General features: G+C 44.4%; 1 protein-coding gene across 11 annotated transcripts; it reads left to right on the top strand.

Moving 5' to 3' along the window:
- The first annotated feature begins 2,375 nt into the window (after positions 1-2,375).
- Positions 2,376-12,914, top strand: mtmr1a (myotubularin related protein 1a). Of its 11 annotated transcripts, none has more exons than XM_027015571.2 (18): positions 2,376-4,116; positions 4,682-4,787; positions 5,036-5,059; positions 5,609-5,632; positions 6,864-6,926; positions 7,363-7,438; positions 7,531-7,625; positions 7,729-7,836; positions 8,007-8,111; positions 8,213-8,296; positions 8,403-8,552; positions 8,906-9,094; positions 9,503-9,688; positions 10,094-10,300; positions 10,474-10,566; positions 10,695-10,808; positions 10,933-11,109; positions 11,967-12,914. In XM_027015571.2, the coding sequence occupies exons 1-18, from the start codon at positions 3,998-4,000 to the stop codon at positions 12,132-12,134; spliced, it is 2,088 nt and encodes a 695-aa protein (XP_026871372.2). In that variant the 5' UTR covers positions 2,376-3,997; the 3' UTR covers positions 12,135-12,914. The 11 variants fall into 11 exon arrangements, with proteins under 11 accessions (XP_026871372.2, XP_026871371.2, XP_026871374.2 ...); XM_027015570.2 differs by having other exon boundaries at positions 7,360-7,438; XM_027015573.2 differs by lacking the exon at positions 5,036-5,059 and having other exon boundaries at positions 7,360-7,438.
- Positions 12,915-12,961: the final 47 nt, after the last annotated feature.

Raw genomic sequence — 12,961 nt, 5'->3', positions numbered from 1 at the left:
TGAAACTGAGGAAATTTAAACATGCAGTATCGCTGGGTTAGCCAGCTGTAGCTGCCGTTACATGGAGCACTGCAGGTTTTAGAGGCCTTGGAGAAAAGCTCCAGATCAGAGTCAATGAAAACGGATGATAAGAAGTGAGAGGAAACTGAGGGTAGGATTTGTACAACTGCTATCTCTCTCACACACACTCACACACACACACACACACACACACACACTCACACACACACACTCACAGACACACACACTCACACACACACACTCACAGACACTCACACACACAGACACACACACACACTCACACACACACACTCACACTCACACACACACACACACTCACACTCACACACACACACACACACACACACACAGACACACACACACACTCACACACACACACACACACACACACACACTCACACACACACACACACACTCACACACACTCACACACACTCACACACACAGACACACACACACACACACTCACACACACACACAGACACACACACACACACACTCACAGACACACACACACACACTCACAGACACACACACACACACTCACAGACACACACACACACACACACACACACACACTCACAGACACACACACACACACACACTCACACACACACACACACACACACACTCACACACACACACTCTCACACACACACACACACACACACACTCTCTCACACACACACACACACACACACACACAGACAGAGGTGAGTAACTGCAGTGTACTGTAGTAAACGAGGTAGATATTCAAAATTGTAGTAAATTGTTTTGGACAGAGATCCTTCTTGCACAGCTGACGAAGGGCCTCAGTGCAAAACGTTCTGCTTCTCTGGAAACTACTTTACTACAATATATCTGCGAAATATCCATGAAAGGGGGACAGACGGAGGAGTTTGTATGTATGTAACTAGAATCCATCTAGACTGCTAAAAATGTAACGATGTACTTTACAGAGAAAACACAACAATCCATCATCATGCATGGTATCTGGCAGCTACTTAGAGCTCAGAACTAAGCCAAAAAAGACTGGACTCCTTTACTCCTATCCAAGGGTCAGAACTTACTGATCTCTGATCTCATGCTCAAAATCCTCCACTTGCTTACTAGATTTGCTGCACACACACTGTCGTAAGGAAATCCTACCTGAAGTAATTGAACCTTTACTAAATTTAATAAACTCCTCCTTGAACATTGGCTACGTTCCTAAATCATTCAAATTAGCAGTAATCAGATCACTTATCAAAAAATCTAACCTCGACCCATGTCAGCTGTCAAACTACAGTCTGACCCTTCCATTTATTTCCAAGATCCTAGAAAAAGCTGTAGCTCCACAGCTAAGCGCATACTTGATTCAGGACCAGATGGGGGTGGCAGTCCAAAAAAAAAAGAAAAACGTGTTGGGATTAGGGAATAGCCCTTTCCTGGTTTAAATCATATATGGATGATCGCTACCAGTTTGTTAACATACATGGAGACTTTTCCATACAAAAAGGTTAGCTATGGTGTCCCACAAGGATATGTTCTAGGGCCTCTGCTTTTTTCTTTATACATGCTACCTCTCTAGGTGACGTTATACTTAAACACTGTGCTAGTTTATGCTGCTATGCTGAAGATACTCAGCTATATGTCTCAGCCAAACCAGAGGACACATATCAGTTTAGTATTATTGAGGAGTGTGTAAAGGATATCAGACACTGGATGTTGAAAAACTTTCTCTGACTTAATCCTGACAATACAGAAGTGCCTCTATTAGGCCCACAGACAAATAGGGCCTTGCTCTCTAATTACTTGATGAACCTCAATGATCTCCCAATCACATCTTCAACAGTTAAAGATGTTGGAGTTATTATGGATCCCAGCCTGACGTTCGAAGCTCATGTAAATAATATTTCTAGGACCGCCTTTCTCCACCTCGGGAACATTGCAAAGATTAGGAACATGTTGTCTTCACATGATGCAGAAAAGTGAATCCATACATTTATCACTTCGAGATTGGATGACTGTAATGCCTTACTATCTGGCTGTACCACTAAGTATCTAAACAAGTTCCAGCTAGTTCAAAAATGCAGCAGCTAGAGTTCTTACTGAACTAGAAAGTTTGATCACATCACTCCTATCTTGGCTACTTTACATTGGCTCCTAGTAAAATTTCTTATTGATTTTAAATTACTTCTAGTAATCTGCAAAGCAATGAATGGTCTTGCCCCACTGTACCTTAGAGAACTTGTAGTTAATTATGATCTACCATGCCTGCTTAGATCAAAAGGTGCAGGCTCTTTACTAGTACCAAGAATAAGAAAATCTACCACAGGGAGCAGAGCCTTTTCCTGCAAAGCTCCCACACTTTGGAATAACCTTCCTGTAAATGTTTGAGACTCAGACACCATCTCAATATTTAAGGCTAGACTGAAAACTTATCTGTAGAGTCAGGCATTTTGTTAAATACTTCCCCTCTTAGGTAAAGGTGTTGACTGAGAGCAGTGGAGTGCTGATGTTCCAGGGTGCCGTCATGCCTGGGTTTCCTTCTGGCTCTATCCTTTGCGCTGTTCTGCCATAGCAAGATCTGCCGGAGTCCATCACTGCACGTTATATTTCCCTAATTTACACACCCTCGTACCTGGACATACCTAATTCTCTCTTTTTGCTGAGGCATGCCTACGCCTGATGTCATGATGTTACTGAGCCTCAATCAGCTGCCATGGCTCCTTCCACCACCCACTGATGTCCCCCTGATGTAGCCCACCACACCTCCACCCCAGCCAACTACTACTCTGTCACCTTTGATGGACATTCTCGTGCAGGATGGGTTTCGGATATGCACACACTGTCAAGACCAGACTAGGACTTCTAGAAAACTGGAACAGACATTGATTGCTTATTATTATTATTATTATTATTATTATTTGTTCTGTCTATCTCTCACTACTTATTCTGCTCTTTATTGTGTATACTGTGGCTATTGTAGTGTCCGTTGTCAGCCAGAGGAGGATGCCTCCCCTCCCTTGAGTCTTGGTTCCTCTCACGGTTTCTTCCTCACGCTCTAGGGAGCTTTTCTTTGCCATGTCGCCCTTGGCTTGCTCACGGGGGGCTTGGACTCGGACGTTTGTAAAAAGCGCCGTGTAAATACACTTGACTTTTGACTTGGTGTCGCGTCATTCTCCGTGTCATCTCTCGCGTGTTTTCATGACAAAAACAGTTCGGAAGCCTGGCAGACTCGCCGGATGGGGAATATCTAGCGTGTTGTCCCCCTGTCGCCGGAGAAGTCATGTAGTGTGCAAACAACAAAGACTTCAAGATTCCCGATTACACGATAGCGAGTGGTCGCAAAATCCCCCTCGGAACTCGATTCCAGCCACGGCCCGAGTTCTGCCGAGTGATGTGAGAGGAACGTGGTTACTTTTCATTCTGTCACCATCTCGCCAAACTCGATGGGAAAACAGCGGAGAGTATTGGGTCATGACTCCCGAGGAAGGCAACGGTGTCCTTAGTATTTCGTTTTAAGGCATTCTGCGCAGTGAAAAGCAATGCAACGGCACAGATTGCGTTTCAAGGAGCATTACGTTTACTTACGACACAAATCCAGCATTTAATTGTTAAATCAACGACAAAATAAAGCTTTTCGGTTCGACACGTTTTGGCACATTACCTATTGCACTTCACGTCTTTACTGTCTTGGTTGCTTTAAGATCTGGCGGCTGCTTATAAAGATAGAAACGTCGAGTAGTCATCCCTCTGGGGGGGCTGCTTGTCTGCGATGGCTGCTTCCTCCCTTACAAGTAAACAGAAGCGCTGTTTGTCAGCAACAGAACAGCAAAACCTCCACAGGAAGCAATGACGACGTCCGGAGCTCGCCGTCGATAACGGAGGGAAACGGCATCTTAAACATAACCCTAACAAAAGCGCCGCACTCCTGTCCGTGTGGAAAGATTAATTGACAGCTCGGATCATTCAAGAGAGGGGAAGCGGCGAAATGGAAAAACAGCCGTCTTCTGGCCCAGACAGCCCGGTGCTGCCGCCCGCGTTCAGAAAACCACGAACACTGGGTGCAAATCTTACGCCTCGGCAAGACACCGGTGATTCGTCCGACAGGTGAGTTTGGCCTTTTTACGCAAAGACGAATATACATTTGGATGCTCAATGCGCAGCCGACAGGCCTATTGATAGTAAAACAGAAACGGGAATCCCATCCCATCCCATCCCGTGTATCTGTCATTGTTTTGGCAGTCTAGTGTCCATGTTACTCAAAAAGAACCAGAAGCACCGAAACCGCATCACAAGGTTTCTGCTTATTGTAATATGGAGTTTGCGCATTTTACTAATGGCGGCATATACAGCCATAATTTGCGATCCACTCGTGATGCGTTTACACCTGTTAATATCAACATCAGTGAGATTAATCAATATTCGAAGTACAAAATGTGTGGCTCTAGGCTCTCATTCGACTACATAACATCAATTTTAAACAGGCTGGCTTCGCTAGACATTTTAGTGGCATCGTACTATAATCTTGGCTTCTTATTATTATCTTGGTACAATGAATTTTAAAAGTCGGTTAAAACAAGTACCCGCTCATAATAGTCAAATTAGCAATAATTCACTAACTGCTCACCAAATCTCTCTCTCTCTCTCTCTCTCTCTCTCTCTCTCATTTTAGCCCCACTAGTTCGCATGTGGAGTGGTGTAAGCAGCTGATAGCAGCTACCATCTCGAGCCAGATAGCAAGCACGGCTCCTCCAGAGGCAGTGCCACGCGACTCTAGGGTAAGCAGAGCACACATCTGGCTCTTTTAGCTGTTCCATTTTAGCAGAAGGAAACCAGTCCTGTTTTTCCATGCAGGTACATCTTAGTGAATTACAGTTCATAGAGTGCTGTTAGGACTATGATTTAAAAAAAAAAGAGTCCTCATAATTTTACATTTTTAAGTGTTCACATGTTCTGTAGTCTCCACATATAAAGTCGTTTGCAACGTTTGTCATTGTGGTGCATACACTTTGCTTTTGACCAACAGACCGGGTGGAAGCTAGATCATAGGGTAAGATTGAGAGCCGAAATGTGTGCAGATGTGCATACGTGTGCTTCCGCCCAGTCTAATAGCACCACAAGTGATGGAGGTGTATATTAACCGTAACACAGCTGTTGTAAATGGCTCTGTGTCACTGTGAGAATATCTTTGGTAATTCCTATTATAGACTTTTGTGTGTCTGCTTTTGCTTTGCTTTGCATCACTATGTGTGTTTACTACAAATGTTGCACAGCCACTTTTATAGATTACATTAGAATCTGAATGGTGTCTTGTTACTTTTACGCACAAATGTGAATGCTGCCACATTCCCTGTTTAAGCCTAATGAAAGGGTTTTTTCTTTTCGAGAAGTCTGGCGTTTCTGCTGACGTGGCCATAGACGGTTGATAAATCACCGGGCACTTTGTTACGTGTTTGTGCTTCATGACCTTATCTCTGGTGCTATCCCATCTCACTGCTGTAAGGGTTAACCAGCATGCACCACTGTAGACTGTGTCCAAGTGTGTATGTGTGTGTGTTTTTAATCTCATCTTTATTATGTCATTATCTGTGGTTTACAGGTATCCAGGAGGCCTAATTTGAGGGTAAGACTGCCTCAGAGAGTAGCTGGCATTTCAGACTACTGATAGAGGAGCTACTTCACATAACCAATTGACCTTATTCATTAGATTATGAAAGCACCAAGACTGATCCTGGGTCTGTACTGTTCAGTGCAAAAGTCCAGCAGAGCATGTTCAAATATCTGAGGGTCTTTAGTAACATGCTCAAATTGACAAACCTAGTACTTAATGGTCAGGTTCTTCAATGTTCTGGGGGTATTTGTTTAACAAAGAAGCACAGTTTAGCAAAAAAGAAGCAGAATACTTTTTAGTTAGCATTAAATAGAGAAAGAGAGGCTATTTTCTTGTATTCATCAAGTGGTGCGAAGGATGGATGTTGTGAATCTAACCACAGTACATCTGCAGTCAACTGCAATTGATTTGCAATACCTTAGTTATGTAAATCAGAGATTAATGGCACCTCATGAGGCCCTGTACCTATTAGTTCTCTTCATGTATTAAAAAAAAATTTTTGTATAGCAAGGGATACAGCTTTTGTTCTGTAGCAGTTCAGGTGACGCCAGCCAAGTTAACCAAGAAACCTAATGTATCAACAGACATACTGACCAACCAACGCTATAACTCTGGGTGAAATGGGGAACATATGTAGGTGATTTCTGAAAAGAGAATATTGACTATATCCACCTCCATTCTTACCAACTTGCTCAACAACACATTGTCTTAAATAAACCAGGGCTTTGTATGTTCTCGTCCCTGTACATCTAATCTGTATGGGATATTTACCTTTTCAACATACTATTTTATATGCTGGTCTCTTTACTGATGTAAATGTCATTGTGGAGCCTGCTTCTTGAATCTTATGTGGGTGATTGAGAAGGTTCCATTTAGGGAAGGATATCGTAAACTTTAACCGACACCAGACACATGAACACCTAAATAAATGCAGTCGTTTCCGTGTTCGTTAGGATGAGCTGTGAATTATTAAGTAGGCTAGGTAGCACTGAGCTTGTGCGTTTGAGAGTGGTATGAGGTACGTGTGTTCTGTCAATGCTTCCTCTCCGCACACTTCCTGTCTGAGTGTGGGGGGCGCGCACATCACCCACTAAGCCTCTCTGCCATCGCTGGTGTTATGTTCTCTCTCTCTCTCTCTCTCTCTTTTCTTTCTTCCTCTGTCTGGTGAAGCCATTGCTTTTTTGCATAAAAGTATTAACTCTCTTCTGCTCCTGTCTCTACTCTCTACGTCGCTGGTTTGCAGGACTCTAGTGAAGAACATGGCTATCAGTGGGACGGTGTGTCTGAGCTACCTCCTTCTGCTGGGGCAAGTGTCTCTCTAACCCTGCCCCTTCCGCTTTCCCTCACTAATCCTGCGGCGGTTCTCACTGCACTGGCCCTGCTGCTCACTTGCTGCTTCCAGCACTAATGCTAACCGGTCGCCACATCTCCTTGTGTTCTCGTGTTCCCGGTTTGCCTTTCAGTCTTTAATCGAGCGCAGGCTGCAGAACAGCTAAGCTCTTAAAGCTGTGCATGTAAGAGGACGATACTGGTAAAACAGAAAAGACCTTCCCAGCACACATTATTCACGACTACAAAAACAACCTTACCATGACCACTGCGGTAGTAAATATTATGCCGTATGTCAGAAAACCAGTCTGTAATTTCTAGTGTTATTAGTGTAATGTGGAGGTTGGCATGAACACACTTGCCAGTCGTGGTCATCGTGTTTTGTTTTGTTTTTAACCCTGCCGGTGTAGCAGGCATTTAAAGAGGTGCCAAAGCAAATTCCTGTGGATGAAGTTCCACTGGTCCCCGGAGAGACCGTAATGTCCACTGGTGAGTCCTTCCACTGCGATGTATCCTCAGTGTGCTGAACAGTATTCCCCACCATCTGGTTCTGCCTTATGACACTGTGCTTTGATCCACAGCTAAAGATGTGATGTACATCTGTCCATTCACCGGCGCTGTCACTGGCACACTGACGCTCACTGACTACAAGCTTTGCTTCATCAGTCTGGAGAGGGTAACGTTGCCCTCCTGCGCCTCTTTTTTTCTCCTCTGCTGCCACGTTTGTTAGCTGTGGAGAATCGTACGTTCGTCCTTCTTTGTGTTGCGCTCATGTCCAGGAGCCTCCATTCGTGCTGGACGTGAACCTGGGTGCGATCAGCAGGCTGGAGAGCATCAGCGTCCAGAGCCACGGAGAGAACACGCGGGGCATGGAGATCGTCTGCAAGGTGACGCCTCGCTCCCCGCCACTGGGCCCGCCCACGGTTTTGAGCGCAAGCGATGGAATAGCATAACACTGGGAATAGCATAACACTGGGAAGCTTCAGAGCGCACTTACGAGCTCCTCCGAGGCCTACGGGTGGTCTTCACTGATGTCTCAGTTATTCTCCTCCCCCAGGACATGAGAAGTCCACGGTTTGCATATAAGCAAGAGGAGCAAAGTAATCAGGAAGTCGTGGAGACCCTCATCGCTAAGTATGCCTTCCCTCTGTCCAGTGATCTGGTGAGGAAACCTGTCTGTATTCTTGGCAGCATGCAGGCCCGCAGGGCAGCGAAGGTACTGGTCCAGAAACCATCAGTCATTTATTCCCATCTTTTTCTCAGCCGCTGTTTGCGTTCCAGTATAAAGAAGAGTATCTGATAGATGGGTGGAAGGTTTATGATCCAGTGGCAGAGTACAAGAGACAGGTGAGAGATGCTCTGTATTAAAATATTGAGTATAGTTATAAATCCACAATTGTACCGATTCTAATCCTACGCTTTACAGTCTAGATCTTTGCCTCTTTCTCTGTAGGGTCTGCCGAATGAAAGCTGGACTATCAGCAAAATAAACAGCAATTATGAGGTGTGTGACACGTATCCTGCACTGCTGGTCATCCCAACGAGTATCAAAGACGACGATCTTAAAAGAGTAGCCTCTTTCAGGGCCAAGCACCGCATACCGGTCAGTATGTATGCTATGTATGCCGTATGTATGTACGCTAACGTGCGTATTGGGGGGTGTCCTCTGAACAGTGATTGGGCCAGGTTCACTCCTGTGTAGTCATCCGACACACCTTTTAGCTTGCATTGCTAACACTGGTGCTATTATGAAAGTTTTAGTTTTGTATGTATCAGTTCGAAGGTGCAAAACAAACAGTGTTGTTCTGAATGTGAGCAGAATGAAGGAGATCGTTTTTGATTTTAACGACAATAAGCTAAGCTAAACGTCTCGCTCACAAGCAGTGCTCTGCACCTAGCTGTCTTGTTAGCTGTGGAACACCTGCTCCTTTTGTAACTGAGTCATTTTCCTTTCAGGTCCTGTCTTGGATCCACCCCGAGAGCCAGGCCACCATTGTGCGCTGCAGCCAGCCGCTGGTGGGTCCCTCAGACCGCCGCTGCAAAGAGGATGAGCGCTACCTGCAGACCATCATGGACGCCAACGCACAGTCACACAAGCTCGCCATATTTGACGCGAGGCAGCTCAGTGTGGCAGACACTAATAAGGTAAAGGCAGACAAATCTCGCTGAAACAGGAGTCTAGACGGGACTGTGGCTAAGTATGGATGCGATTAATTGTGTAAATGTAGGGGTGTACGTGTCTTTAAATGTAGAGACCCAGAGATATTTTGGAGGCATTTAGTTGTAATGACATGATGTAGTGCCTCAAATTTAAGTCAAATTTAGTGCCACGGCGACTAGCTACTCGTTTTTATTCCATCCCCACCCCATGTCTTCCTCTCCTCCTCTCTTCTCTTCTCCTACTCTCTTTTCTCCTCCCCTCTCCTCTTTTCTCCTCCTCTCTCCTCTTTTCCTCCCCTCTCCTCTCTCCTCCTTTCTTTTCCTTCTCTCCTCTTTTCTCCTCCCCTCTCCTCTTTTCTCCTCCTCTCTCCTCTCTTCTCCTTCCCTCGCCAGGCCAAAGATGGTGGTTATGAGAATGAGAATTTCTATCCCAACGTGGAGCTGAATTTCCTGGATATCCCCAACATCCATGTGATGCGCGAGTCTCTGCGGAAGCTGAAGGAAGTGGTGTATCCCACCATCGATGAACCTCACTGGCACTCGGGCATAGACGCCACACGTTGGCTCGAGTACATTAGGGTAAACGTCATCACGCGCACACACACACACACACACACATGTACACACGTGTTATTGTTGTTGAAGCTACTTTTCCTACCAAACAAACAAGCACTTGAATTTTGTCATGCACTTGTTGAAAGGTTTACATCTGCTCTTGAAATTGCTCGTCTAATAATAGCACTCAAATTAACTTGTGTTTTATATTATTGAATCTCTCAGTGTAGATTTCAGTAGGCAAGTCACACTGGATAAGCGCATCTGCTAAATGCCATAAATGTAAATGTAATCACGACTGGGTATATTGGGCTTTCTCAGTATAATAGTGTTTTATAATGGAAATCAAAGTGTAGCACCCATGACCTTCACCTAATTTACCTGCCTTCCCTGTTCCCAGCTAAACTGCGTCTGCGTCTGCGTGTGCAGCTCTTGTTGGCAGGCGCGGTGCGTATCGCGGATAAGCTGGAGTCAAGTAAGAGCTCGGTGGTGGTGCACTGCAGCGACGGCTGGGACCGCACGGCTCAGCTCACCTCTCTGGCCATGCTGATGCTGGACTCGTACTACCGCACGCTCAGGGGCTTCCAGGTGCTGCTGGAGAAGGAGTGGATCGGCTTCGGACACAAGTTCACCTCGGTGAGCGCCGCACCGTATGACCGGACGCTCTTTACAGGGCTTTAATCTCGCCTTAAGGCTTTTCTACTCACTAAAAAGTGTGTGTGTGCGTGTGCGCGTGTGTATGCGCGTGTGTATGTGCGTGTGTGCGTGTGTGTGTGTGTGTGTGTGTGTGTGTTTTCTCTGCTCCACAGCGTGTTGGTCATGGTGATAAGAACCATGCCAACTCAGAACGCTCCCCTCTGTTTGTGCAGTTCATAGACTGCGTCTGGCAGATGATGAGACAGGTGAGCTGTTACTGTTAGAATGTACAGAATGCTCCACGACATCTTACAGGCAACTGCATGCGTTGCCACATGGTGATGCAAAGAGAAATTTCTAGTAGTTATAACCGTGTACTTTTTTCCCCCTTCAGTTTCCTTCTGCTTTTGAATTCAATGAGCTCTTTCTCATTACCATCCTCGACCACCTCTACAGCTGCCTCTTTGGCACATTCCTCTACAACAGTGAGCAAGAGAGAATGGAAAAGGCATGTACCATGTTATCACTCATGGGGGAGGCCTATCAACCTACATTTTCCTTAAATCAAATTCATTTAAGGTGTTGTAATACCTCTTTCTCTCCTTTATATTCAATGCTTTCCTGTCTTTCAGGAAGTACAAAGTAAGACCGTGTCTCTGTGGTCCTATGTGAACAGTCAGCTAGAGGAATTTACCAACCCTTTTTACATGGATTATGAAAACCAGGTGCTGTATCCACTAGCCAGTCTCAGGCATCTGGAGCTCTGGGTTGGCTACTATGTGCGCTGGAACCCTCACATGAGACCTCAGGTGAGGATGCTAGAAAGTGGCTTTAACACACTTGGAAAAATGAGTGGTAAAAAAAACAGCTACATCACATTGAGGATCATATACTCCTTTCCTAAAATTATGGGAATGTCTTTTATGTACATGACCTTTTATTTGCAGGCATTTCTCTGCATATGTGACTTGCTATTTTGGTATAATAATCTTCTGAGTTCAGTGCTCCTAATGCCAGATGGGCTATGTTGCTCGCTGTGCCAGTGATGTTAGCTCCGTTGTCTTGCTATATATCAAATTCCAAACCATCGACTTGAGGCAGTCCCTTGTAAATGGTAAAGCTGAGTATTTCTGTACACTCCTATCACTCAGCTGCACTTTGGAGTTGCATCAATTAAGGTGAATGAATAATGTATGTGGTGGCCTGCATGTGTGCCTGGTTATGGCGCTACGTTCAACAAGGTGGTTTGCTTGGAATTGTGTGAGGCAGTTTGATTTTGTCAGGGTTTTGTTTGCATTTTTTGTTTGTTTGTTCCTCCTCAGTTGGCAGTGGTTAATCATTTCATCATGGTTTTTTGGTAGACACCAGAAGCAAGGGTGTATTAATCTTAGGTGGACAGGTGTAGTTACTGTGTGTATTAATTCACTCGATTTTCCAATATTTCTAGTATGCAATTACAGAATATTATTTAAAACCACTAAAACAAATATGCCCAGAAATATGCTGTTAATGTCATTATAGTTTTATGTATATTTTTTTATTTTCAATTAAACAACATTGAATGCAAAAATGCTTTGACCTCAATGTCCCTGCACATACAGAACTAAAAAACATGGCCAACATGTCTAAAGAGCTAAACTGTCTGCTCCTTTGTGCCTTCGTGCAGATGCCTGTACATCAGAGTTTGAAGGAGTTGCTGTTTTTGCGTGCCGAACTGCAGAAGAGAGTGGAGGAGCTACAGAGAGAGACATCTTCATCCCGCTCCATCTCCTCGTCCTCGGAGCACGCCTCCTCACCCTCACACGGTGGCACACCACTTCACACCGTTGTCTGAATGTATGCCCCACTCAGGCAGGAGCAGTCAGGCAAGAATGTCATGTGGGAAAAGTCCCACCCAAAGACACGCATACACTCATGTTCCCTTCCCTACATCCACAGACAAGTCACAGGTCTTAGTTTCAGATTTTACCTTTTTTATAAGCTGTGAGAGTACTGTTTCTTTCTATTTTGTAATTATACAGTCAGTTTGTTTGGCTCCTGGTTTTCTAGGTTTTAATATCTAACATTTGAGCTGTAAATATGAACAAATTAATTAATATATTTGTATGTAGCTAAGTGGAATCAGAATCCTCTCCAAAGACTCCTGCTTTTCTTGCCACTCCGTCCTTGCATTTTTAAACCATTTGTTGCTGTTTTTGGTTACATGAACTTTTATTCCATTTTTATTCTATGAAGTTTCCTCTTTTCATGCTGTACTTTTTATCTTTCCGGTTTAAATTCACTTCGTCTTCACACTGAAGTTTGATTTTTATTTTATTTTATTTTTTAAATAGGCCATTGGTAAAGAACAAACATCCGGCACAATCCTATGTAGCCTCCTACTATGAAGTTGTGAAATGAGGTGTCAAAATGTGATTGTAGTGCCGTGTTCAGGGCCATCCTTTAGTCTTTGTCTTTGTAGTGATATTGTATGCATATTTCACCTGGTGAAAAAAGGTGTCATTGCTGATTTGTAGAGGGTTATGAAGGACATCAGCTATAATGCACAGTTTGCTGTGATTTGTCAGTTCAGTGTTGATGTTGTAAAATAAACCGGAGGCGTGTCACATTTTCACCTTAGCCTTCCCAAATTTGTTGTCCCTTTCCTGAACAGACACGTCT

Source organism: Electrophorus electricus, chromosome 19, assembly GCF_013358815.1.
Source record: "Electrophorus electricus isolate fEleEle1 chromosome 19, fEleEle1.pri, whole genome shotgun sequence".
Lineage (NCBI taxonomy): Eukaryota > Metazoa > Chordata > Actinopteri > Gymnotiformes > Gymnotidae > Electrophorus > Electrophorus electricus.
The sequence above is the reverse complement of the archived record's forward strand: the minus strand, read 5'-3'. Positions and strand labels throughout refer to the sequence as shown.